This window comes from Myxocyprinus asiaticus, chromosome 18, assembly GCF_019703515.2.
Source record: "Myxocyprinus asiaticus isolate MX2 ecotype Aquarium Trade chromosome 18, UBuf_Myxa_2, whole genome shotgun sequence".
Taxonomy (NCBI): Eukaryota; Metazoa; Chordata; class Actinopteri; order Cypriniformes; family Catostomidae; genus Myxocyprinus; species Myxocyprinus asiaticus.
In genome coordinates, this window is record NC_059361.1 from 20,391,399 (window position 1) to 20,415,423 (window position 24,025).

At 38.0% G+C, this 24,025-nt stretch overlaps 1 protein-coding gene across 2 annotated transcripts in view; it reads left to right on the top strand.

Annotated features, from left to right (window-relative positions):
* The first annotated feature begins 2,492 nt into the window (after positions 1-2,492).
* Positions 2,493-24,025, top strand: part of LOC127455704 (FERM domain-containing protein 5) — a 152,401-nt gene continuing 130,868 nt past the window's right edge. For both annotated transcript variants that reach the window (XM_051723765.1, XM_051723766.1), the window contains exon 1: positions 2,493-2,796. In XM_051723765.1, coding sequence (XP_051579725.1) covers positions 2,695-2,796 — 102 coding nt within the window. In that variant the 5' untranslated portion in view covers positions 2,493-2,694. The remainder of the gene's footprint in view (positions 2,797-24,025) is intronic.

Consider the following 24,025-nt stretch of genomic DNA (forward strand, 5'->3'; position numbering starts at 1 on the left):
TCCTCTTTGTTTGTACATCCAATGTAAATACAGAAACTCTCACAAATGTGATGAACTGGAGAAAGGAGAAGATTTGTTAAAATACCATCATATTCTATTATCTAAAACTGAGTCGAAAGAATAGTTTTGCCATTTAGGTTTATGTCATCATTTTTTTATTTTTAGTTGCGCTTACAAATTCACACACATTTGTGTAGATAATTCAACAATATTTATTTTCAAATAAAGTTCTCAAACTAAAAGAACAGAGAATTTGAAAAAAAAAAGAAAAAAAAAGTCAGCTTTGTGGAGGAAATGTGGTCAGAAAAAAATCTTGAATAATTGTGAGATTGGAGATCACTAAAACACTTGAAGTCACATCGTAAAAAAATTGAGAGTAGAATTCACGCTATGTTCAATAGTGAAAGTAAGAGCATTTCCACATGCACAATGCAACAAGAATTTACAGGATTGGGACTAAACAGCTGCGTGCCCACAAGAAAGCCACTTGTTAGTGAGGCTAATCGGTAAAAATGACTTCAATTTGCTAGGGAGCATAAAGATTGGGCTGTGGAGCAATGGAAAAAGGTCATGTGGTCTGATGAGTCTAGATTTATACCCTATACCAAAGCGATGGGCGCGTCAGGATAAGAAGGGAAGCACATGAAGCTATGCACCCATCATGCATAGTGCCCACTGTACAAGCCTTTGGAGGAAGTGTTATGATCTGGGGTTGCTTCAGTTGGTCAGGTCTAGGCTCAGCTGACTACCAGAATGTACTGAATGACCAGGTTATCCCATCAATGGATTTTTTCTTCCCTGATGGTACGGGCATATTCCAGGACGACATTGCCAAGATTCATCGGGCTCAAATTGTGAAAGAGTGGTTCAGGGAGCATGAGGAATCATTTTCACACATGAATTAGCCACCACAGAGTCCTGACCTTAACCCCATTGAAAGTCTTTGGGATGTGCTGGAGAAGACTTTACGGAGTGGTTCGACTCTCCTGTCATCAGTACAAGATCACGGCCAAAAATTAATGCAGCTCTGGATGAAAAGAAATGCTGTGACGTTGCATAATTGTCGAAACAATGCCACAATGAATGCGTGCTGTAATCAAAGCTAAACCCAACGAAATATTAGAGTATGCAACTTCTTTTTGGCCAGGCAGTGTATATTACATGGTAGTTACATTAAGTAGGCTACTTAATTACAAGTGTTTAATTCTGTATGTGCATAATGTCCCTGAAAGACAGTGATTTTAACCATTTTCAAAGAACTAAGATTAATTTACAGGTTTATCTCTTTCTAGGTTTTATCTAGGCTCTAATTTCCACTTGTTTATTTTGGCAGTGCAGGTTCAATACAAGTTAAGCTCAAACGACAGCATTTGTGGTATAATGTTGATTACCATTTTTTTTTTTTTACTTTGACTTGTCCCTTCTTTTATTTAAAAAAGGTACAAATCTGGATTACAGTGAGGCACTTACAATGGAAGTGAATGGGGCCAATCCATTCATGTTAAAATACTCACTATTTTAAAAGTGTTGACACAAGACATAAACAATATGTGTGTTAACATGATTTTAGTGTGATAAAATCGCTTACTAACCTTTTGTGTGTAAAGTTATATCCAGTTTTACAACTTTGTAAAAACTATGATTGCAATTATTTCCAGCTCAAGTTTAAACAGAAAAATGTATGTAAGTGTTTTTATAACATTATTGTGCTTGACATTTCTGACTTTAAACCCTCCAAAAATGGGTCCCATTCACTTTCATTGTAAGTGCACCACTGTAAAAAACATTGTTTTTTAAGTAATAGACTGATAAGTCGAAATTGTCAAGCAAACATGCCATTTAAACTCACAACCACCCATGTTTTACATGCAAGAGAAACTGGTAATAAAGTAACAAATGAATGTATTGCTGGAATACATAAATGCAAGTTTGTATAGCAACACACGTGTATGCCATTTGGACATGGCATTTATACAACAATACATGGAAAGCACGCCATTTATCCCATGTATTGTTGGAATATTTGAAAGTGTAACAAGGTAAATTTCATATATTGCTGGAAAGCAAATGTGGGTTTGCAGGCGAGCATAAGATCAGCTGGCAATAAGATAATGGAAAACTATTACACACACACACACACACACACACACACACACACACACACACACACACACAAACATTACAGTGACAACTTGGAAATATAAGTTTACGAAACTAACATTATCTCTTCTCCTATTATTTTTGCCATGGGATCCCAAAACTGTTATCACTTGTCCAATATCTTATTGGATAACAGTGACCTCCAAAGACGCAGCAGAGGCATCCCAATCGTTCATTGTCCATTTCAAACGCGTCCTCATTTGGGGAGATATACCATTGGCTGGAAGGAGTGTCAATCAGCCACGATGCGCCCGCCCACTTGCTCAAATATCAACCGGTGAATGGTCAACAGTCGGGCTGCAACTGTCTGCTTGAGATCACAGCGACTTAATCTGGACCTGGATGCGTGCTGGAGGAACGTGTTCACAATAACAAAATAAAAACACACTCACCCGGACAAGAGCGGAGGATAAAGATGCTCTCGGCCTCGGTTAACATGATTCATTTGGGCGACCGGAGAGTTTGGTCAATGTGACATTGCTTGAGCTTTGTGTTCTGGTCCCGGACGCAGACCATTGATCGTGCATTGAGAAGATGTTGAGTCGGCTGATGAGTGCCAGCGTCAGAAACCTTGAGAGAGAATACATGTGTACCGTCAGACTGCTGGATGATACGGAGTATACCTGCACCATTCAGGTCAGTCTCACCAGCAGCACCTGTGCTACTGAAAAGCATCGACTATCCCGCAGTCACAGCGAGTGTTGCAGCAGATCTTTTGTTGCGGGCTCGGAGAAGCGTGCGGAATGGTTTTTAATAGCAGGTGCAAGCAGCATCCCCCCAAACTAGCACCCATTCAAAATGTGCTGTTTAAATGAGCACATATCAGTGGTGAATAGGTTGTTTGAATTGGAAGAGTCTTAGCCTGTAAAGGGTGTTTAGATGATGCTTGTCTTTAGATGTAGGGTTTTGGGATAGATTGGGTTTGTTTTGCTATCAAAACTATTGTTGATGTGTTTCATGTCTCGAGTGAGCGTCACTCTGAACGCAATCACTCACTACACAAGTGCTGCTACAGTACTTAAAGGAATATTCCGGATTCAATACAAGTAAACTCAGTCTACAGCATTTGTGGCATGATGTTATCACAACAAATGATTTCTTCTTTAAACAAAATGAAGCAAAAATCGAGGTTACAGTGAGGCACTTACAATGGAAGTGAATGGGGCCAATTTTTGGAGGGTTTAAAGACAGAAATGAAAAGCATATAATTTTATTAAAGTACTTACATGACTTCTTCTGTTACCACTTATGTATTATTTGAGCTGTAAAGTTGTTTAAGTCATTGTTTTTACTGTCTTTTTTGGGTTTACGGCGTTACATCGTCATGGCAATTAAGTTGTAAAACTGGATATAACGTTACTCAGAAAAGGTTAGTAAGACATTTTATCACACTAAAATAATTTTAACACACATATTGCTTACGTCTTGTGGCTATACTTTTGAAATATTGAGTATTTTAATGTTTACAGATTGGCCCCATTCACATTGCAAGTGCCTTATTGTAACCTAGATTTTTTTCTACTTAAAAAAAAAAAAATATATATATATATATATACATTTTTGTGGTAATCAACATTATGCCACAAATGCTGTCGATTGAGCTTAACTTGTATTAAACCTGAAATATTCCTTCAAGCAATTACACGTGAGCATGAGCATGAGTGCTGTTGGTCCATACAGTGTGTTTGCACGGCTGTGATTCGGCTGCAGGTTATCAAAGCCGTGCTGATATACGGAATATCGTATTGATAAAACGTACACGACGGACCAAATTGCCCAGTTTGTTCATACATTTCTTCTCCGTCAGTGAAAGTAGTTCCAAAAGAAGCCAAACAATCAAACACAAGTCCTTTGTTTGCACTCAAACTCTGATTTTAGTGGTGTTTCGTTCATAAACAAATCAATGTTTTTGAGCGAATCTTTTAAGTGAACGGATTGTTCTAGTTCCTTTTCATTGTTTTAGGGGTGAATGACTTTGTTTTTTAACAAATCAGTTGAGTCAATAATTGAATGACTCACTCGTAAGATAAAAGATGCTCATATGTTGCCACCTACCGGCGTTAATATGTAACCTCCAGAAATTGTCACTGAACTAATCAGTGAATGAAATCAAAATGAAGGATGAATCAAAATCCCCACCACTATTTAGAAAGCTACAAACACGGAGAAGCGGAGTGTTACAAATAGTGAAACGGAATGCTGCTCGTCCGATCATATTTGAGGACCGGAACTAACTGTTATGTAATGGAATGTAAATGTTATTGTGAACAATGTGACCTGTTTATTTAAATGCAGACTTGTGGGTTTTATTTAAATAGCTATTATTCAAACTGTCTGTGCATTTCAAACTGTGTAATTCTCCTCTATATGCTCTGTAAAGGCAGCCCAAAATTTTTTGGGAAATTACACCAATGTATGTCAATAGATATGATCAAGATGTCTGAGCAGTATGGCGAGTGATATTTTGTTACTTTTGCTTGTACTGTACATTCTCAGTATCATTCAAAGCCAGTACTGGGTATCCAAAACACTGAATATTTCCCACCTGCTACGCTCTTATAAACACACCAATTGGACTAGAGAACTGGTTTTAGAGAATCAATTTATTAAAGTTCATATCCCATTTACAGTTTATTGGCATATTACTGGAATTGCTCCAGATCCAGAAAAGTGTTGTATGGATTTTGGCGTGATGTCCATACAGTACATCCACATTAATAATGCACAGTTTTGTCCTCCATAAATGCCCCCTTGGCACTTGTAAATCAAGCAATTTAGTGGAGCAGCATGGATGACTGGCTTTAGCAGCACAGGCTGTACAGGGGTGCATGAATTCTGGCAGATTATGGGAGGTCTGTTAAGTTAGGAACGGAGGTTTACATCATAAACGCTGTCGCTGGGGCTAGAGAAACTGCAACCAAAGTATTGAATTCTGTTTAATTTTTACTAGTAGATTTTTCTCAGTGATCCGAGACTTGAAAACTGATTTAATTGCATTAACCTATTATTATTTTGGCTGTAGACAAGAACGATGTTTAAGTCCACATTTACTGGCAGTTGTGAGGGTCGACTTTAGTAATCATGATGCACACTTTGGGACAATGAAGATCTAATTTATTACCCTGCTGGGCTTAAGGGAAATACTTGGCTAATTGTTTTCTACAGTCTAAATGTTTTATTTGTTTATGGTGAACAGTGTCTGAGTCTTTATAGGGACCTCTCACGGTTTAACATTCTGATTTGGTGTTTTGTCTGTATTAATAGAAATACTGATTTATTCTTAGTAAAAAGGCACTGTATACTATCTTGCTGATACTGTCAAATACAGCAGATTTCAGACTTATTATTCTGTAAGTTTATGCATAATAATAGACCTGGGTCCCAACCACTCCAATATTTAGATTAGTGGTTGACTGATATGAGTTTCTTAACTCAAATAATTTCATTTGGCTTCCTTTAAGCCTGAATATACTGTATGATAATGTCTTTGGAAGAGATAGACCTTTTTAATTGACTGTTTAATTGACCTTAAACAGAACAAAAAAGATAAAAAAAAAAAAAAAATCCTGTTTAATAAGAAATAATTTACAGAGACTAATGTGATTTCTTTAGAAGGGGTTTGCAGTTGGGTGCAGGTTGCCTTGTTTTCTTGTTTGGAGCTGTTTGACTTGCTTTGAGGATGCCTTTGTTTCATGCTTAACTTGAAATGAAATGGGAGACAGCAGATCGCTTTCCATTACAGACAATCCGAGAGCAACCTATTTCTCAGCTCTCAGAAGTATGAAAGGATGGCGGTTCCTGGATGACACAAACTCCCTCAGGACTTTCATACTGTTTCGACACATCAAGACAATCATTGTGTGTTAGAAAGGATTTGAGGATAAAAAACAGGAAGACATTTTTAAGAGCCACCTGAGTGAAGATTTTAAACAGCCTTTATGAGAAAAAGCCTTTATTTGTTTTATTGCCACAACCCCTCATTGCTTTGACCTGTTGATATTTAAAGCCCTATTGGGATGGTTTTTGAATTGTTTATTAAGTAAAAGGGGAAAACTTGAGTGAAAATTAATATGTTAGATATTTGAGAGACTGGAAATGTGTACACCATTTATTTGTGCCTCAGTACATCTGTCTGTCTGTCTGTCTGTGTGTCTGTCCGATCAAGATAAGAATAATCACCTTCAACAATTAACTAATCATGAAAAGTGTCAAATACAGCATTCCATTGAGGCTGACTCCTGTTGCGCGAAAAACTCTATTTACACTGTGTTATTTGCAGCATTAAACAATCATAGACATGTCCGTTGCTTAATTTCTGTGCATAATTTTGTCAATATTTTAGTTTTGTTTTTACATTTACATTTACATTTATTCATTTGGCAGATGCTTTATCCAAAGCGACTTACAAGAGAGGAAAACATAAGCGAATCATCTTAGGAGACAGTGGGATGAAAAGTACTGTATTACAAAGTATCACTAGCATCATAATAGTATTCAAAATAGAATAAAGTGCAACAGAATTTTTTTTTTTTTTTTAATGACTGGTTAAGTGCTTATGGAAAAGATGTTTTTTTAGTCATTTTTTGAAGACAGAGAGTGAGTCAGCTTCACGGATGGAGTTGGGAAGGTCGTTCCACCAACGTGGTATGATGAAGCTGAAAGTCCGGGAAAGTGTTTTGGTGCCTCTTTGTGTTGGTACAACAAGGCGACGTTCCTTAGCCGACCGCAGGCTTCTAGTGGGTGTGTAGCTCTGCATAAATGATTTTAGGTATGCTGGAGCAGACCCAGTAACTGTTCTGTATGCCAGCATCAGAGCCTTGAATTTGATACGTGCATCAACCGGTAGCCAGTGGAGAGAGACAAGGAGTGGTGTAACATGCTCTCTTTGGTTCATTAAAGACCAGACATGCTGCTGCATTCTGGATCATTTGGAGGGGTCTAGTTGCACATGCAGGGAGGCCAGCAATGAGAGCGTTACAGTAGTCCAGTCTAGTTATAACAAGTGACTGGACAAGCAGTTGTGTGGCATGTTCAGAGAGGAAGGATATTATCTTCCTGATATTGTAGAGTGTAAATCTACATGATCTTGCGGTCTTTGAGATGTGGTCTGTGAAATTTAGTCTGTTGTCGATGGTTACCCCTAGATTTCTGACCGATTTGGAAGGCGTTACTGTAGTTGCACCCAGCTGCGCGGTGATGTTGTGTATAAAATAGCAATAAAGTAATACAGAAACAGTTCTCATCTTGTTTTGGATGTGTAGCCTACATAAAGAATATGGCATGCAGATGCACCAGAAAAATAATCACAATTACAAGGGAAATAATCGTGCGGCCCTAATATACATATATATGGCCAATATTAGTCATTAGATTAATTTTGCAATCTTGTCTCACGACACGCAAGTATGAGAGTGTTAAGACAATTGTTTTAACAGCATCACAAACTTAAACTTTAGTAGCTAAAACGAGTTTGTAAGTTTTATTTCATGAAGCAGTTCAAACTGTCCATTTTAATGAATCAATTCAATATGTTAATTGAAGTCCCCATGTGACATTTTTCATGTTTTAAAATGTTTTCGTATATACACTCACTGAGCACTTTATTAGGAACACTATGGTCCTAATAAAGTGCTCGGCATGGTCTTCTGCTGTTGTAGCCCATCCGCCTCTAGGTTCGATGTGTTGTGCATTTCTGAGATACTTTTCTGCTCATTACAATTGTACTGAGTGGTTATCTGAGTTACTGTATCCTTTCTGTCAGCTCGAACAAGTTTGCCATTCTCCGTTGACCTCTCTCATCAACAAGGCGTTTCCATTCACAGAACTCCCACTCAATAGATGTTTTTTTTGTTTTGGGCACCATTCTGAGTAAACTCTGGAGGCTGTTGTGTGTGAAAATCCCAGGAGATCAGCAGTTACAGAAATACTCAATCCAGAAATCACTGAGATCACATTTTTCCCCCCATTCTGATGGTTGATGTAAACATTAACTGAAGCTCCTGACCCGTATCTGCATGATTTTATGCGTTGCACTGCTGCCACACGATTGGCTGATTATATAATCGCATGAAAATGTAGGTGTACAGGTGTTCCTAAATAGAATGTGTGTGTGTGTATATATACACACACACATACACACAAACACACACACACACACAGTATATCCACTTTCTTTACACTGGCTGTGTTTTTGTGTAGAGAGTGCCAGGCAGGGAGGTGAGCAGCAGGGCTGATATGGAGCTGGAGTCAGGCCAGTGCAGCCAGCAGCAGGTGTTCCGTGTGCAGCAGTGCTGTGTTGTTTAGCATAGTGACGTAATGGAGGAGAGGCTGTGACAGAGCAGGCTGGCAGCTTTTCTTTGTCTCACTCTCTCTCTCTCTGGCTAGGGGGATATTCTACCCTCACTAACTCGGGCAGTAGAGGTTGAGGGCACAGTCATTGTTTAACGTCTTCTCTGCTCTCCACTGGTCTCTGATTGCAGGCCTGCCAGCTCAGCCTCGGGGTTCCAGGACACCTAGTCTGGGGTTGGAGCAAGTGAAAGGCGGAACTAGGTCACACTTTTATTCTCTCCCTCCCTCTTTACCCCAAATATCTTGTTGTCACTATGCTGAGATTCAGTCCCTCCAGGAAATGCTTTCATCACAAGCAGATTGTTTCCTTTAAAGCTCCCCAGTGGCTTCAGACCTGGTTGTGAATTGGCCTAGCTTGTGTATTTTCTTTGACAATTAAGAAACACAGTTTATGTGTCATTGCAGCTCATTGAAAGACTGGTTTAGTCAACATGTCACAAAAATGTTAGTTAAAATACATCCCAAATTTCCATGTTGGAATGTTGTGAAAATGAAGGTGTGATATGAGGAAATCTGTATGATACAATTAAACGTGTTAAGTGTAGCACATCAAAGCTAATGTGAAACTGAAAAATGCTGACTGTACAAATTTTATGTTAAACTTCCTCTGAATGTGCATCACTGACTTTAAATTTTATTACAAACTCAGGTTCAATTTAGAGGTTGTACTACATCGAAATGTTTTGTCAGTTCTGCCACAGTCATTATGAGTATTTTAAAGCAAAAGTGTGTAAATTCTCTGTCACAAGCATCTCCAAATGGAATTGCAGTAATTATGATTGTTTTCAAACATGTTCCCCAAACACTCCCCCAATCTGTCATTGGTTGGACAAAAAGATAATCTTGCCCCAAACTCTGTGTGTTTATGCTTTTCAGGGAAATCCACCTAAAAATGGCTTACTTATAGCTTTCTATGTATATTAAACTGGGATATTAAAATAAAATGACACATTTAGGCTTTAAAAGGTTTATTGTGATAAATCAATTGCTCCTAAATGGCTCTTCATAATGGAATAAACAAGAAAGAATACCACCATCAGTGTTTTACCTGAAAGGTTTGCAATGACTATCATGACTCATAGTTGGGCTGGCATGAATTATGTATCGTCTCTCTATATTTGAAAGATGAGATAACGGCCATCATAATATGCTCTTGCAAAGTTTGAATTCTACTAAGGCTGCAGTACTTTTATGTCCATCTCTCCCTCTTCTGTGTCTTTCTTGTGTTTTGTCTTCTATCTTTGTGTGAGTGCACAGCTTCGGTGGTGGTTTCCCTGCCGTGCGCTCTTCGGTCGGTCTTGTTTCATGTCCGGAGCATGGTGTCTGGATCCTGACTTCCCTGTCTAGTCTGGTTTCGGTGTCGGGACCCGAACACTCATGCTCCATGTCTTGTCTTTTATTGACGTGAGTGCATTGCGCTTATGTCATCTTGGCGGCATGCACTGGAGCCAATAGTTTGCATCTGTCTCTTGCAACCGTGGGCGCACTTCACGTTGCGCTCTCTTTGCGCTGTGCACCCGGGTTGCGATCTGTCTTCACATTGTGCTGAGGTTTGGTCACTTTTGTCTGAGGTGTCAGGTTTATTTGTGGCTAAACTGTCACACAGATGTCCTGTCTCGTTTTGTCGCCTGTTGCGTGCATCGCACGTGGTTTGCCTTGCGATGTACCTTTAGGCTTTGTTTAGTGTGAGAATGCATGGCATTGCAATGCTAGCATTGCCGTGCATTCTATCGTCTTATCTGTTGGTTGGCTTGAGCGCATGTTGCCTATTGTCTTTGCGATATTCACTTGTGCCATTTGGGTGTCTGTGTCTTGTGAGAGCACGTGGCTTTGTTTCTGTAGTCACGTGTCTCTCAGTCTTGCGTCACCCCACCTCCTTGTTTGCCTATTATTAGTTCATTTGCCTCACCTGTTCTGCCTGTTAACCTGTCGATTTCTCTCCCTATTTTAGTCTCTTCATGTGTTGTGTCCAGTGCCAGTTCGTCTTGTTTTGCGTCTCATGTCGGTCCTGTTTCCTGTGCCTTATCTGTTCTGTCGGTTCCGGTCGGTACTGTTTCTGTTTATCTGCCCCAGTCCCGCCTCAGAGGGTTGCCTGCGTTGGACTCTGTTTATTCCCCTTTGGGGTAGTTTGTGTTTTTCCCGTTGTTAATTTTTGTATTAAATAAATCCTCTGTTTTTCTCTCTGTGTTTGGGTACTGCCTCTGCTACTGCCTGCAAATCGTGACACATGCAATTTTCACTAACACAAATAACGCAGTTTTTGCGCGTTTAAAGGGATAGTTCAGCAAAAAATGACAGTTCTGTCATCATTGACCCTCATGTTGTCCCAAACCCACATGTTTGTCAGAATTTTAGAGACGGGCAGCCTCAGTCACAATTCACTTTCATTGCATCTTTTTTTCCATTTTATTTGAATGGTGACCGAGGCTGTCATTCCCTAAGTTTCTGCTAAACATCTCCTTTTGCTTTCCACAGAAGAAAGGGAGTAATACACATTTGGAATGACCTGATGGTGAGTAAATGATGACAGAATTTTCACTTTTGTGTAAATTAACCATTTAAGTTTGCTATAATAGATAGAATGTGACTTCCTTATGGAGTTTAGATGTTTCAGTCTTGTAACAAAACCTGATCTGTGGTCTTAGCCTATGATGGATGAAAACAAAGCTTTCCAACTACATATTCCTGCGAGGACATACGGGCATCACTTCTTGTTTAGTATACCCCGCAACTCTAATTAGCACTAATTGCGAGTGCACTCAACCATGCTGGAGATGCATCTCTGAATCACATGCCCATTGCCATATTGTGCTTTCTAACCATGTGTGGTGGAAATGCTTTCAAGATGCATTCCTGCATGTGAGAAGAAAAAGGATTATGTGTCAGCCATTTGCAGGAAAAAAACATGCTGTGTTATTTCTAGGTGAATGACCCCACAGTGTAAAACATAAGTGTGTTTTATGGTGCAAACAGAAAGCAGTCTGCTCTTGGATCACTCAAGCACAATGAGAGAGCTTTTTACAGACCTGTAATTAAATCACTGTTTCTGATCCCAAATGCAAAACTTAAAATAATTGTACAACCAAAAATGAAAATTATGTCATCATTTACTCACCTTCATGTTGTTTCCAAACCGTATGACTTTCATCCGTGGAACACAAAAGGAGAAATTGTGAATAATGTAATGCTCACTCTTTTCAAGCTTCAAGCCTTTTAAGCTTCTAAAAGGATGCAAAAGCACCATAAAGTATATCAAAATAAAAGCGACTTAAATTTCAGTCTGTTTCTCACCCAAAGCTATCATATGGCTTCAGAAGAATTGGAATACAGCACACAAGACTAATGAATCACTTTTATGTGTTCCATGGAAGAAAGTATGTCATATGGGTTTTGATATAAATGATGATCATTTTTGGCTGAATGATTCCTTTAAACAGAAGTCTAATTTAGCACCGCTGAATGTACCGTATTGTTTAGCATTCTTAGTAAGCCTTTTCGGTCATCTCTCATCTCTCATGAATCACACGCTCTGAAGTTTGTCCTTCTTGAGACCTTTCGTGAGTCGTGATAGATCAACCTATCACATTTTCTGTTAAAAATGTCCTTAAACCCACCAATTTGTTCTGCTTTACAGAGTAAATAAGCAAACATCACAGATTCCTTTATCCACAGTTTGTGCCATACTCTTGCTTTCAAGCAGTAAGGGCTGAAATTCTGATGATCATAATTGTGTTTCAAAAATGGTTTTAGGCCTGATTTACCGCTGGGTCTGCTCTTTTTGGCCTTCTCCTCCACGTTGGAAATCATCTTATGATGGGATGATGAATGAAATTAATGGCTCTATAATCTCTCGTGTGTATGAGCGCATTTGTGGGAAGATTCCAGCGTGGTGTGACTATAGCATGTGTCAGTGTGTATATCTGTGCATGTGGGAAGGTTGAAGAGGGCTTAAGAAATTTCACTCATAATAATTCCTGGCCCTTTAAGGAGCTTTATTTTGAACAGCTCGGGCTAAAAGGGGGATATGCCCTCCTCATCATGACTTTCTGCTTATCAGCCTGAACAGCGGATCGCTTGTGTCGAATATATGAAAGACGTCGGTGTCCTTATAATTATGTTGCTACTTATAGAAAATAAGCTAAACTTGATAATCCTCAAAGTGAAGATGTCCGATTTGATCCATCAGACTGCTGTCACATGAAGAGGAGCTTGGAAAACTAGTTATTGAGGATGCTGTTTGATGTATTTTTAAAAGCTTTATGTAATATTCTTTAAGTGAAGAGCTCCCTGATCTTTCACAAGATTTTCTTATTGTTGACATATGTACACTGAGTATTGTTTTGTGAAATATATATTTTATGTACATCTACTGTTACACTACCTGTATTATTATTAATAATATTTCCTAATTTTACAATGAAAGTCATTAAAACTATGAAATAACAAATAAAAGTATGGTGATTATGTAGTGACCAAATACAAATGTTAAACCAATACAAAATTATGTTTTGGATTCTTAAAAATAACTACCCTTTGCTCAGATTACAGCTCTTGGATAATTCTGGGTTTCTCTCAACCACATTTTTGTGGTAATAAAAATTACATTTAAATTTGAGTTTGTAAAGTATTCATACAGTATGTGTTGGCACATTCAATGGAAAATTAATATGTAGGAACAATGTATTTGTTTACACTATGATGTTAATACAGTGTATCTTTTTCATAATTTATGCATTTATTTATAATTTCAACCATTTAAGCATTAGGTTTAAGAGATTAAAAGTTTTTTAAGCTCATGAGAAAGGTGTCCAAACATTTGACTAGTGTGCATAGTATGAAAATCTCTTTAACTGGTCAAGAATGAAATATTTGTATTGAATGTTGAGATGTGGCATAAAGCTAAATCAGTATATGAGTCACAAATGGAGAGTTCTAGTAGTGTGCACATATTAAGTATGCAAATTGGTAACACTTTACAATAAGGTTCCATTTGTAAACATTAGTTAACATGAACTAACAATAAACAATACTTTTACAACATTTATTAATCTCTGTTAATGTTAATATATATAGTAATATATTTTTAAATCAAATGTTGTATATGTTTACATTAGTAAATGCACTATGCACTAACATGAACTAACAATGAACAATTTTATTTTTAATTAAACTTTATTAACTTTAACAAAGATTTATAAATGCTGTAAAAAATATATTGTTCATTGTTAGTTCATGATACCTAATGCATTAACTAATGTTAACAAATGGAACCTTATTGTAAATTGTTACCTGCAAATTTCTAAAATTGTTTTAGAATGGATTTTATTGAAATTTTATCAAAGCCAGTTTCAGAGTTTATATCTCACAATTGCAACTTTACATCTCAGAATTGCCATTTTATAAAAAGTTGCAATTGCAAGGTTACTAGTTGCAATTACAAGAAGTAAAGTCAGAATTACCTTTTTTATTTCCTTTTTCTGGGGCAGGATTCTTAAAATTTAGTGGATATGGGAAGAAGAAAGTTCCTGTAGGTATTTCAACAGCAAGTTATTTTCAAATACTCATGGTATTAGGGGTTTCAACAGTTGCTAGGGTGACTCCTCAGCAACATGGCCAAAAGTGTTGGCTAAAAGTGTGGATATCCCTTAGCACACACTGTAACAATAGACAAATGGTCCTTACACCGCAAATAAATAGATGGAATCTTGTTCTCACGCTGACCTTTCTCTACAGTAGCTTGTAGTGGAAACCTGCCAGTAATGTGGATAAAAGTGGCATTCTCTCTTTCCCATGCTAGCTGTTCTTTAGCCTTACTGATACTTCTGTTCCAGCCCTCTGAGATTTTGTTAAATGCTGATACACATTTGTGGAATGTTTACTTGAAGTATACTATCTAATGTCACAGTATTTAATACTCTCGATTAAATGTACTTTTCCATTTTTGTAGTATCATGTTGTGCCTGTTTGAAATGAATGTGTCCAGGTTACGATGCCTTATAATGCCGTTAATGGAATTCCTGTCATTTTAATTCTGGTGATTTCATTGGTCAGCTTGTCCTTTTGGGGAATGCTGTGCATGTTTCATTGGCTGGCCTTCAGAGCAGACCATGCAGTCTTTAATGGTACTGGTTTATGTCTTCCTTCAGTGTTTCTTTGTAAACCCTTATTTAGTGTCATGGAGCTCTTTGTGTATCGGCTCTCTTTCAGGATGTTAGTCTAATGCTTCAGTCCAAACAGTGTTTGCATACTGACTAGCCCTTCAGTTTTGTGTGATATCATATACTAATCTCTATGGAAATGCTGTAGAGCTTGTTCTTAAAGTAAATACCAGCTTGCAAAGTATTCAGTTTCAGGTTTGTGCATTGGAATCTGTGTTTAGCCATCACGTTATAATTCTATCAAGCCATAAATGCATTTTCACCATTATGTTTTAGAGATATTTGGCCATTTTGAGATTTTTGGCATTGCCTGATTATCGTTCCCTTTTGGTCGATTAGTTAATTTTGAATAAATATTGTGTAAATATAAGTGTTTTTCTTTTTTTTTTTCATTTAAAGGGCTAGTCCACCCAAAATTGAGAAAATTCTGTCATCCTTTACTCACCCTCATGATGTTCCAAACCCAAATGACTTTTTTTTTTTTTTCTACTGTGGAACACATTTATTAAGCCTACACATTGTTATGATGTCCATGAATTACAACGAAAAGTACATTTTAGGCAGAATGGGAGCCTTAGTCTCCATTCACATTCATTGAATACAATGAAAGTAAATGGTAACTGAGGCTGTCAGTCTGCCTAACGTCTCCTTTTGTGTTGGAACAACACGGGTGAGTAAATGATGACAGAATTCAAATTTTTGGGTGAACTATCTTTTTAAGCAAGGTTATGTAGCTACTTGTTTGTGGACATTAAAATTGTATTACGTGTATATCAGCATTATGTCGGCCATCGGCTACACTGGCTGGTCTTTTTGATATCGTCATCAGCTAATGAAAACCACTATGTTTATCTTATCATTTCAGTGTTTCCCTTAGGATTTTTTTCAGCAGCAGTGCTGTTGTGCATGCGTCCACAAGCCTTCAATGCCGGACCTGTGTTAACGCGTATTCATCGAGGAATAGCTTAAAACAGGGGTGTCAAACTCCATTTTAGTCTGGGCCACATCAGGGTTTATTTGTGCCTTCAAAGGGCCTGTTGACAATGTTGCACCAGCACATACTTTGGTTTGGTAGCAGCAATTACCAATAATATTACATATTATGTGCACTGAAATGCACATTTGACAGTACAGCATTGATTTTGAGGTTGGGATGCAGATGAAAATTATGATATTAACAACAGTAACATCTTTGGAAAAAAGAAACACCTTATTTTTATATGGATAAATTTAAGTATTCTGACAGTGTGTCTAAGTTGGGTCTCCTTTACAGATTATTTTAAACTGATTAAACTATAGTCATCTCTTGGAATTCTGAAGGCAAAAAAACAAAACAAAAAAACCATCAGAGAGCATTACAAGAGAACACATTTTGGAAAATGAATAGCTTGATCCATAATAATTATGAAAATGTATCATAGTCCTTCCATATTATCAATAGTTTTAAAAATGATATTTGTAATAAGTCCATGGTAACCATAGGTAAAACCATGCATGACTCGTCACTACGATGATTAGTAACTATGGTTTCTATATTAAAGAACTATGGCATTTTTGTCATGAAAAAACAGCAGTCTAAATACATTTAGAAACTTTTTCTGACGTTTAATATAGTTAATACAGTACACTTAGTGTGATTCTATGATTGAGCTGTGTTGATAATTGATCCGTGTAGCGCTTTCATTCCACTACTGAAGCGATCAAAATGCACTCCAAAATATACAGATGACAGGGGAAGGGTCATTAATATTTACAAGGAAATCACTAACTGATTGTTCAGTGAAACGTTGCGATCCCCTGCCATCCATTAATGAGCTCGCGGGCCACTTGAACCGAAGCGAGTTTGACACTTGTGTGTTATGCGGTGACGTCACTGTGAGTATGTGCATGTATTTATGTGTGTGTGTGGGGTCTCTTTCGCAGTGTACAAAGCACACAGCTGACTGGTTCTGGCAAGTGTTATGTTGCGTCAAGAATATTAAATGAACCATGTGAAATCCCAAGAGTGCCGCAACACCGCTGCAAAATGCATAGGGGAAACGCTGCATTTACAGTAAAATTAGAATTTGAGTTTAGTCCACCAATTGGTAAACTGTTGTTAAGAAACACGACTTAGATTAGACAGACAGTCCATTCCAGCAGTATAGCTGTGTACTCTGCTACTGCTTTCCAGGCACAGTATTGCGCTGTCATCATTACATTGCACCAATGCAGCTGAAGACAACGCTTACACACCGACTGTGACAAAAGCACACACAGCATATGGTTTATAGACTGAGTTGCTCTTTCTCTGTTGATTTACTAGTCCCTCAGTTAATGCTACACAGCATGCTGTTCAGGTGTGTGGGTGTGTGTGTGTTTGTGTGTGTGTGCTGCCATGCATGTGTGTTCGTTTGTGAATGTGTGTGCAAGACTGGTTGCTGGTTGCTGACACAGTGTGCACTCACAGATCATTCCACACAGCACACTGTTGCTATGGTGGGATATTAAAGATTAAAATGTGTGCTAGGCCTGAATGTTTCATGAAGAGAAACCCCACTAGTGCGGCTGGTGTTTACTCTTGTCATGGTGCAGGAGAGATGCTATTGGCTGGTGTAGAGAACACGTCGAGATTGAACTAAAGGATTACATCAGCGGAGAGCAGAGAGAAAGAGTGAGAGGGCAGGATGGTTGAACACAGATGTTAATGTGTATTTGTTAGTGCTGAACAATTAATCATAATAAATCAGAATCGCAATATGACAGTGTTAAACTGCAAGGACTGCGATTTAATTAGCTAAATAAAATGCACGCGTTGCAGGCTGCGTCATATGTGGGCAGCTCTGTTCTTTAGACGATTGAGGCTAAAGAGCTGAGCACATTTCTGATTCACTGTTCCAAATATGCTTGGTCGCTAAAAATGACTATCCAAATCCTGTGGATAAGACCATTTCTCTGCATTAAAAGGCCATTGTCAACTTAGCTACAAACAAATGTCTTTCTTCAGTGTTCCTCCAAAATAAAAGCTTCCGCCAAAATAAAGAATCATATGGGTTAACCCTACCACAAAGCAATGCCGCATGCAAGTTAAGAAATTATTAAATAAATATGGTACTGTTTTATAATAATAATAATAATAATAATAATAATAATTATTATTATTATTATTGTTGTTGTTGGAATACCAAAATATATCTCTGTAATCATTTCTTAACGTCATACAGTAATAACTTATTATTGGGTTCCAAAAAATAATGATGAAAAGTGGGTGGAGACACTATCATAAAGTAGACAAAAACAGGTGCACCTTGAACAGATGCAATGTGAAGGTAACGTGAATGTTTTTTCCCCTCTATGTTTCACAGTATTTTTTTATTTTATTTATTTTGTCTGATTCATTTTAAGAGGACTCAAGTGTGAACACCTTTTCTTGAACAGTATTTCTATTGGCAGTATATCATGTTTGCCCATGACTTAGCTAATTTTGCTCAAAAGAAAACACTTACTAGTTCTTTTTTGTTAATAATCATATTGCAGTTTAAATCACAATCACAATATTTTCAAAATAATCACAATTATATGTTTTGTCCAAACCGTTCAGCCCTAGTACTTCTCTATCCTGAAATTTGTCACTGTGTCAGCCTCACTTGCAGGTAATCTCAACTGACAAATGGAAATGAATATCAATGTGCGTTTGGCAGCTGTATGCACTTGTGTAAAAAACAAACATGGCTTCTGAGGAAGAATTAGCTCTTTTATTTTCCGTTGCTTTGCTTTATTGCCAGATATTCCAGAGTTGTTGCTGTGTTTGTTTCCTTAACTTTCTATCGTGTCCTAGAGTGGAATTGCGTTGCAATTGTGGGGTTTCCCTCTTAGTAAAACTCCGGGATTCCCCCAGTGTATGAGTGCATATATGCAAACATGAGGGACAGTTGATATTTTACATTGGTGTGTATAAATGAGTATAGTTTATAGTGTATGTGCTTTTCCTACTGTAGTCCCAGAAATGTTGAATTCTTTCCATTGTGTTGACTTGTTGTTGGGCTCCATCCTATGACGTTTGATATTCAGTCTGTTCACACACATGCACACTCCTCAAACACCCATCAGAATGGTGCTTATGCGTTTACTTGACCACATTAATTTGCATTCTTGAGGAGAATCCTAGGTGTGTTAAACCGCTTTCTCTTAATCTCTTAAGCGGCGTAAGGTAATTGGCATTATCGTTTACATAATGTTTCAGAATGCTACTTTCTGCAAAAACCCTGGAATAAACCATTTTCTTAAGTGCATGTAAATGTGGTCAATGCTGCTGTGTCAGACTGCTGAAACAAACAGAGCAATGTTTTGAAAGCACCCCAGAACAATAGCAGTTGACGAAGTTAGCCTACAGATTGCTTGCTTATAGATGTCTCTGCAAATTAGGCTGGGATATGAGAAAGTATTTAAAAAAACACAGCTTTAATTTGTAGTCTAATAAAGATCACTGTCACCAATTTGAAGGATCTTGGCTGACTTATTACTGCATAACACTTTAATAGGTGCTGTTTGCGACAGTGTATTGTTGTATATGCTGAAGAAGACATTGAACTTTGTCAATTTAGGACAGAATTAAATTAAGCAAATCAGGGCCTTACATCTTGAATGCCATTTCAGTCTCAATATTTGCAGCAAATATGATTCTTGTGACAAGCATAAAATAAAACTAATGTTTCTTCATCGTTCATGGACCTCATAACAATTGTCACACACTCCCTTCCTTATTTCATGGGCTGCAGTATAGCACAGTACTACCTACTTGACATTTTGGTCCTATTTTGCTACAGGAGGATATTCAATATTCAACACCTCATTCATTTGACTGATATAAGCTGCCTTAGACTCACTGGAGTGCAGCAGGCAGGATGCTCTCCAGAGTGCAACTAAAATGGTCGCAAATGCGACCAAAAATTATTGATAGTGACAATAATTGAAAATCTAGTCGCTACTGGCGACAGTCAGGTTGTGTGCGTTTATATACGATTTCGTCAGATATCATCTTGTGAGTTATTGAATACATCTTTAGAGCACGCACCAGTGTGTCTTGCGCTGTTTTTCACCCGTTCTGTTGTGATGCAGTAATGTCCAATTCATGAACGAATCGTTCTTTTGAACCGGTTCTTTGTAGTGAACGAGTTGAACTAGTTCACCAAATTGGACTGAATCATTTGAAACAGTTCGCATCTCGAGTCAACACTGAACCACAAGTTACTCTGTCTTAACCTGTCTCTCGGTAGTGATGGGAAGTCCAATCCTTTTCCGTGAACCGGTTCTTTCGGACAGTTCATTTCAATGAACTGGTTCAAAAAAACGATTCACCAGTTCATTTATGTCATCACGTAATGACGTCACTATATATAATGCTAATACGCGGGCGTCGTAGAATACACACACAAACACATTCAATAAAGCCATATGTAAGTGCATATTGCTGATTATAACATTTTATTTAATTAAGTTATAATAATAAGGGTGTTTATTGTCATTAGTGTTTCATTCAGTGATCTTCCAATACATCCTACATTAAAGTTTTGCACCTAAAGCACCCAATACTGACACTGATATACAAATGTGGATGTTCTACACATGTTTAAAGCATAAAAAGTGATGTGTATGGCTTTATTGAATGTGTTGGCGTATTAACATTACATATAGTGACGTCATTACGTGATGACGTAAATGAACTGTTGAATCAGTTTTTTTAACCAGTTCATTGAAACGGAAAGAGTCGGACATCCCATCACTATTGTGATGACGAGCTCGCTGCCTCGCACGAAACAGCAAACCCAGTATGAGAGAGTCGAGAACAAATTACTCTTTTGAACCGGGTCTTTTTCATGAATCACCTGAAAAGAACTGAGGGTTTGAACTCGGGTTAGCAGTTTGAATCAGATTCACTTTCTCAGCGAATCAGCCGTCAGTGAGCTCACAACTGGGAGTACAGACATTTCAAAATAAGTGTCTCATGTGTATTTCGGGCTTCTTTATAATTAAAGAGGCCCTATTATGCTTTTTGGGATTTTCCCTTTTCTTTAGTGTGTAACATAGCTGTTTGTGCATGTAAAATGTCTGCAAAGTTACAAAGCACTAAGTCCACGCAAAAGGGAGTTATTCTCTCCCATAGACAACACTGCTCAAGAACTACATGAAATGGGCTGTTTGTAATCCAGCCATTTCTTCCATAAAGTATCTACGTCACTGTGTAACACATTTGCATAATGCCCGCCTAATGGCTACTTTGGCCCACCCTCAAACAAACGTAGTTATAGCCGAGGCCAGGATTAGTTGGGTTAGTGTTGTCGACCATGTAGAGAAGACGCTGTTTTCTTCACTGCGAAAGCAAAACCTCTTTGTTTGGACTTCCAAAGGCAGATTAATTGAAATATCAGTGGTTACAATTTTCTTTACCACTATTCCTCAGCAGTACAACCACAACCAATGCCGGATTTTCAAGTCGGTTACTCCTAAAAGATGGTGCAGTTCCCACTTTGTTGGGACAATCTGGCACTTCAGGATCACAACCTGTAAGTATGTTTGATTATTTGTGGATTTATCTGCTACCGAGAGTTCAAATGCGGAGTTGTGTTGTAGCTACTGTGTTCACCCAGTGCACAGCTGTAGGCCTCTGCTAACCTGCTAGCTAATGTTATTGTGTTTAAATAGTTTTGCTAATCAGCTGCGGGCCCACTTTTACCTACAACTGTGTAGAATTATGCAGATTGTTCGTTGTTCTTACTATCATGAATAGTGATCAATTGTGGAGATGGATTTATTTTTACAAATGGTAATTTTACGTTTGCAATCCACGGTAGTGCTCGACTAACTTGCTATGTAATGTTATTGTTTTGGTAAGGGTTAACTGTTCAGCTGTGGGACGGCTTTTCCCTAAAACTGTGTAACAAAATGGTCGATCTCAAGAGTCTTATATAATTATATAATTACAAGCTGTAATGTTACAGCCACTATCCACGGTAGTCCACGGTTAACTTGCTCACTAACTCTCTAATACACCCGGTAATGTCCAACCAGGAGTAAGCCTCTGTTCTCCGTTCATAGCTCGGGCAAAAAAAGTTGGGCTACATCCATTCCAGCAAAAGATGACTATACACTACGTGTCTTTTACTTGAAGCTTTGTTAGGTTTACAATAATCAACAGTGTACTTGAAAGAAAGCTACTAAATTAAAACTTACCACTGTGAAACGTCCTGCTTAAGTAAGCTTGTGAAGGTGGTTCAGCTTGTTCTTCCAAACTTTCATTTTTTCATTCATTATTGGACTCGGGCTAGAGCTGGTACGGCAAAAACCGATGCCACTGTTACCATAGTTACAGTAGTGTTTACAGCTGCTCAGGAAGACTTGGGAGCTGAAACTCAGTTATGGTAAGGGACGTTATATTTCTGACACGTGCTCTACGCAGTTGACCAATCACAGTAGACTAGGCCAGCTGACCAATCAGAGCAGACTGGGCTTTTCAGAAAGAGGGGCTTTAAAGAGATAGGAGGTAAATCAGAGCATTTCGGCCAGAGTATGAAGGGAGGGGAAAAGCAATGTACAGTATGAGAAAAATGTGTTTTTTGAACATTAAAGCATGTAAGCCTATTCTAGTAGACCCCCAAAATAAAATTAAGAACCTGTAAATTAGCATAATATGGGCTCTTTAAAAGTCCCGTGTTGTGTACCACTTTTTTTTCTTCTGGTAATTATTGATTGGGATTGGAGTAGCACAATAAACTGCATCTGGGATTTCATTCAATTTGCACTCTTGTAGTCACTGTGTCTGGGCCATCTGGTAACAGTAAAGAAAGACTAAGGCAATATTTAAAACTATTTAAATTATATATCTATATATAATCAAGCTTTTGACACTCAGGACAATAGATCTTTTTCACAGACTGTAATGATGCGTTTCCACCTTCTTTGGCAGCATAAATCTAGCAAACTTTTTATATGCTAATCTTTTTAAATATTGAGTGTAAGTTTTTAACATTATGCTTTGTTATATTACCCTGAAATTAGTTTTAAAAAATGAATTACCACAGTTGCGAGGGGGTTTCGATTACAACTGCTGAGAGAGTGACAGTAAAATGGGTGAAGATGGCAAATTTACTATCTTAATCCACCGCTCTTTTTCTTCTGGAAGGTTATTAAAATGTAATAGTTGATTATTTTTTTTATTTTTTTTTTGCTGTTGGAGCAAATGGGTAAATGAAAATAAGATTTGCTGTGGTCTTCTATTCACTCTCATTCACCACTTTTGAAGTCTATCCTGCAATCGTTTACTTTCACGTTCCAAAACCCAGAGTGTGAAAAATGTCTACTGAGGGAATTGTACACAACTATTACACAAGGTGCAAACATTCGCTGATGCTCAAGAAGACAACAAACTACTATATACAGGTGCATCTCAATAAATTAGAATGTCGTGGAAAAGTTCATTTATTTCAGTAATTCAACTCAAATTGTGAAACTCGTGTATTAAATAAATTCAATGCACACAGACTGAAGTAGTTTAAGTCTTTGGTTCTTTTAATTGTGATGATTTTGGCTCACATTTAACAAAAACCCACCAATTCACTATCTCAAAAAATTAGAATACATCATAAGACCAATAAAAAAAAACAATTTTTAGTGAATTGTTGGCTTTCTGGAAAGTATGTTCATTTACTGTATATGTACTCAATACTTGGTAGGGGCTCCTTTTTGCTTTAATTACTGCCTACTTCGGCGTGGCATGGAGGTGATCAGTTTGTGGCACTGCTGAGGTGGTATGGAAGCCCAGGTTTCTTTGACAGTGGCCTTCAGCTCATCTGCATTTTTTGGTCTCTTGTTTCTCATTTTCCTCTTGACAATACCCCATAGATTCTCTATGGGGTTCAGGTCTGGTGAGTTTGCTGGCCAGTCAATCACACCAACACCATGGTCATTTAACCAACTTTTGGTGCTTTTGGCAGTGTGGGCAGGTGCCAAATCCTGCTGGAAAATGAAATCAGCATCTTTAAAAAGCTGGTCAGCAGAAGGAAGCATGAAGTGCTCCAAAATTTCTTGGTAAATGGGTGCAGTGACTTTGATTTTCAAAAAACACAATGGACCAACACCAGCAGATGACATTGCACCCCAAATCATCACAGACTGTGGAAACTTAACACTGGACTTCATGCAACTTGGGCTATGAGCTTCTCCACCCTTCCTCCAGACTCTAGGACCTTGGTTTCCAAATGAAATACAAAACTTGCTCTCATCTGAAAAGAGGACTTTGGACCACTGGGCAACAGTCCAGTTCTTCTTCTCCTTAGCCCAGGTAAGACGCCTCTGATGTTGTCTGTGGTTCAGGAGTGGCTTAA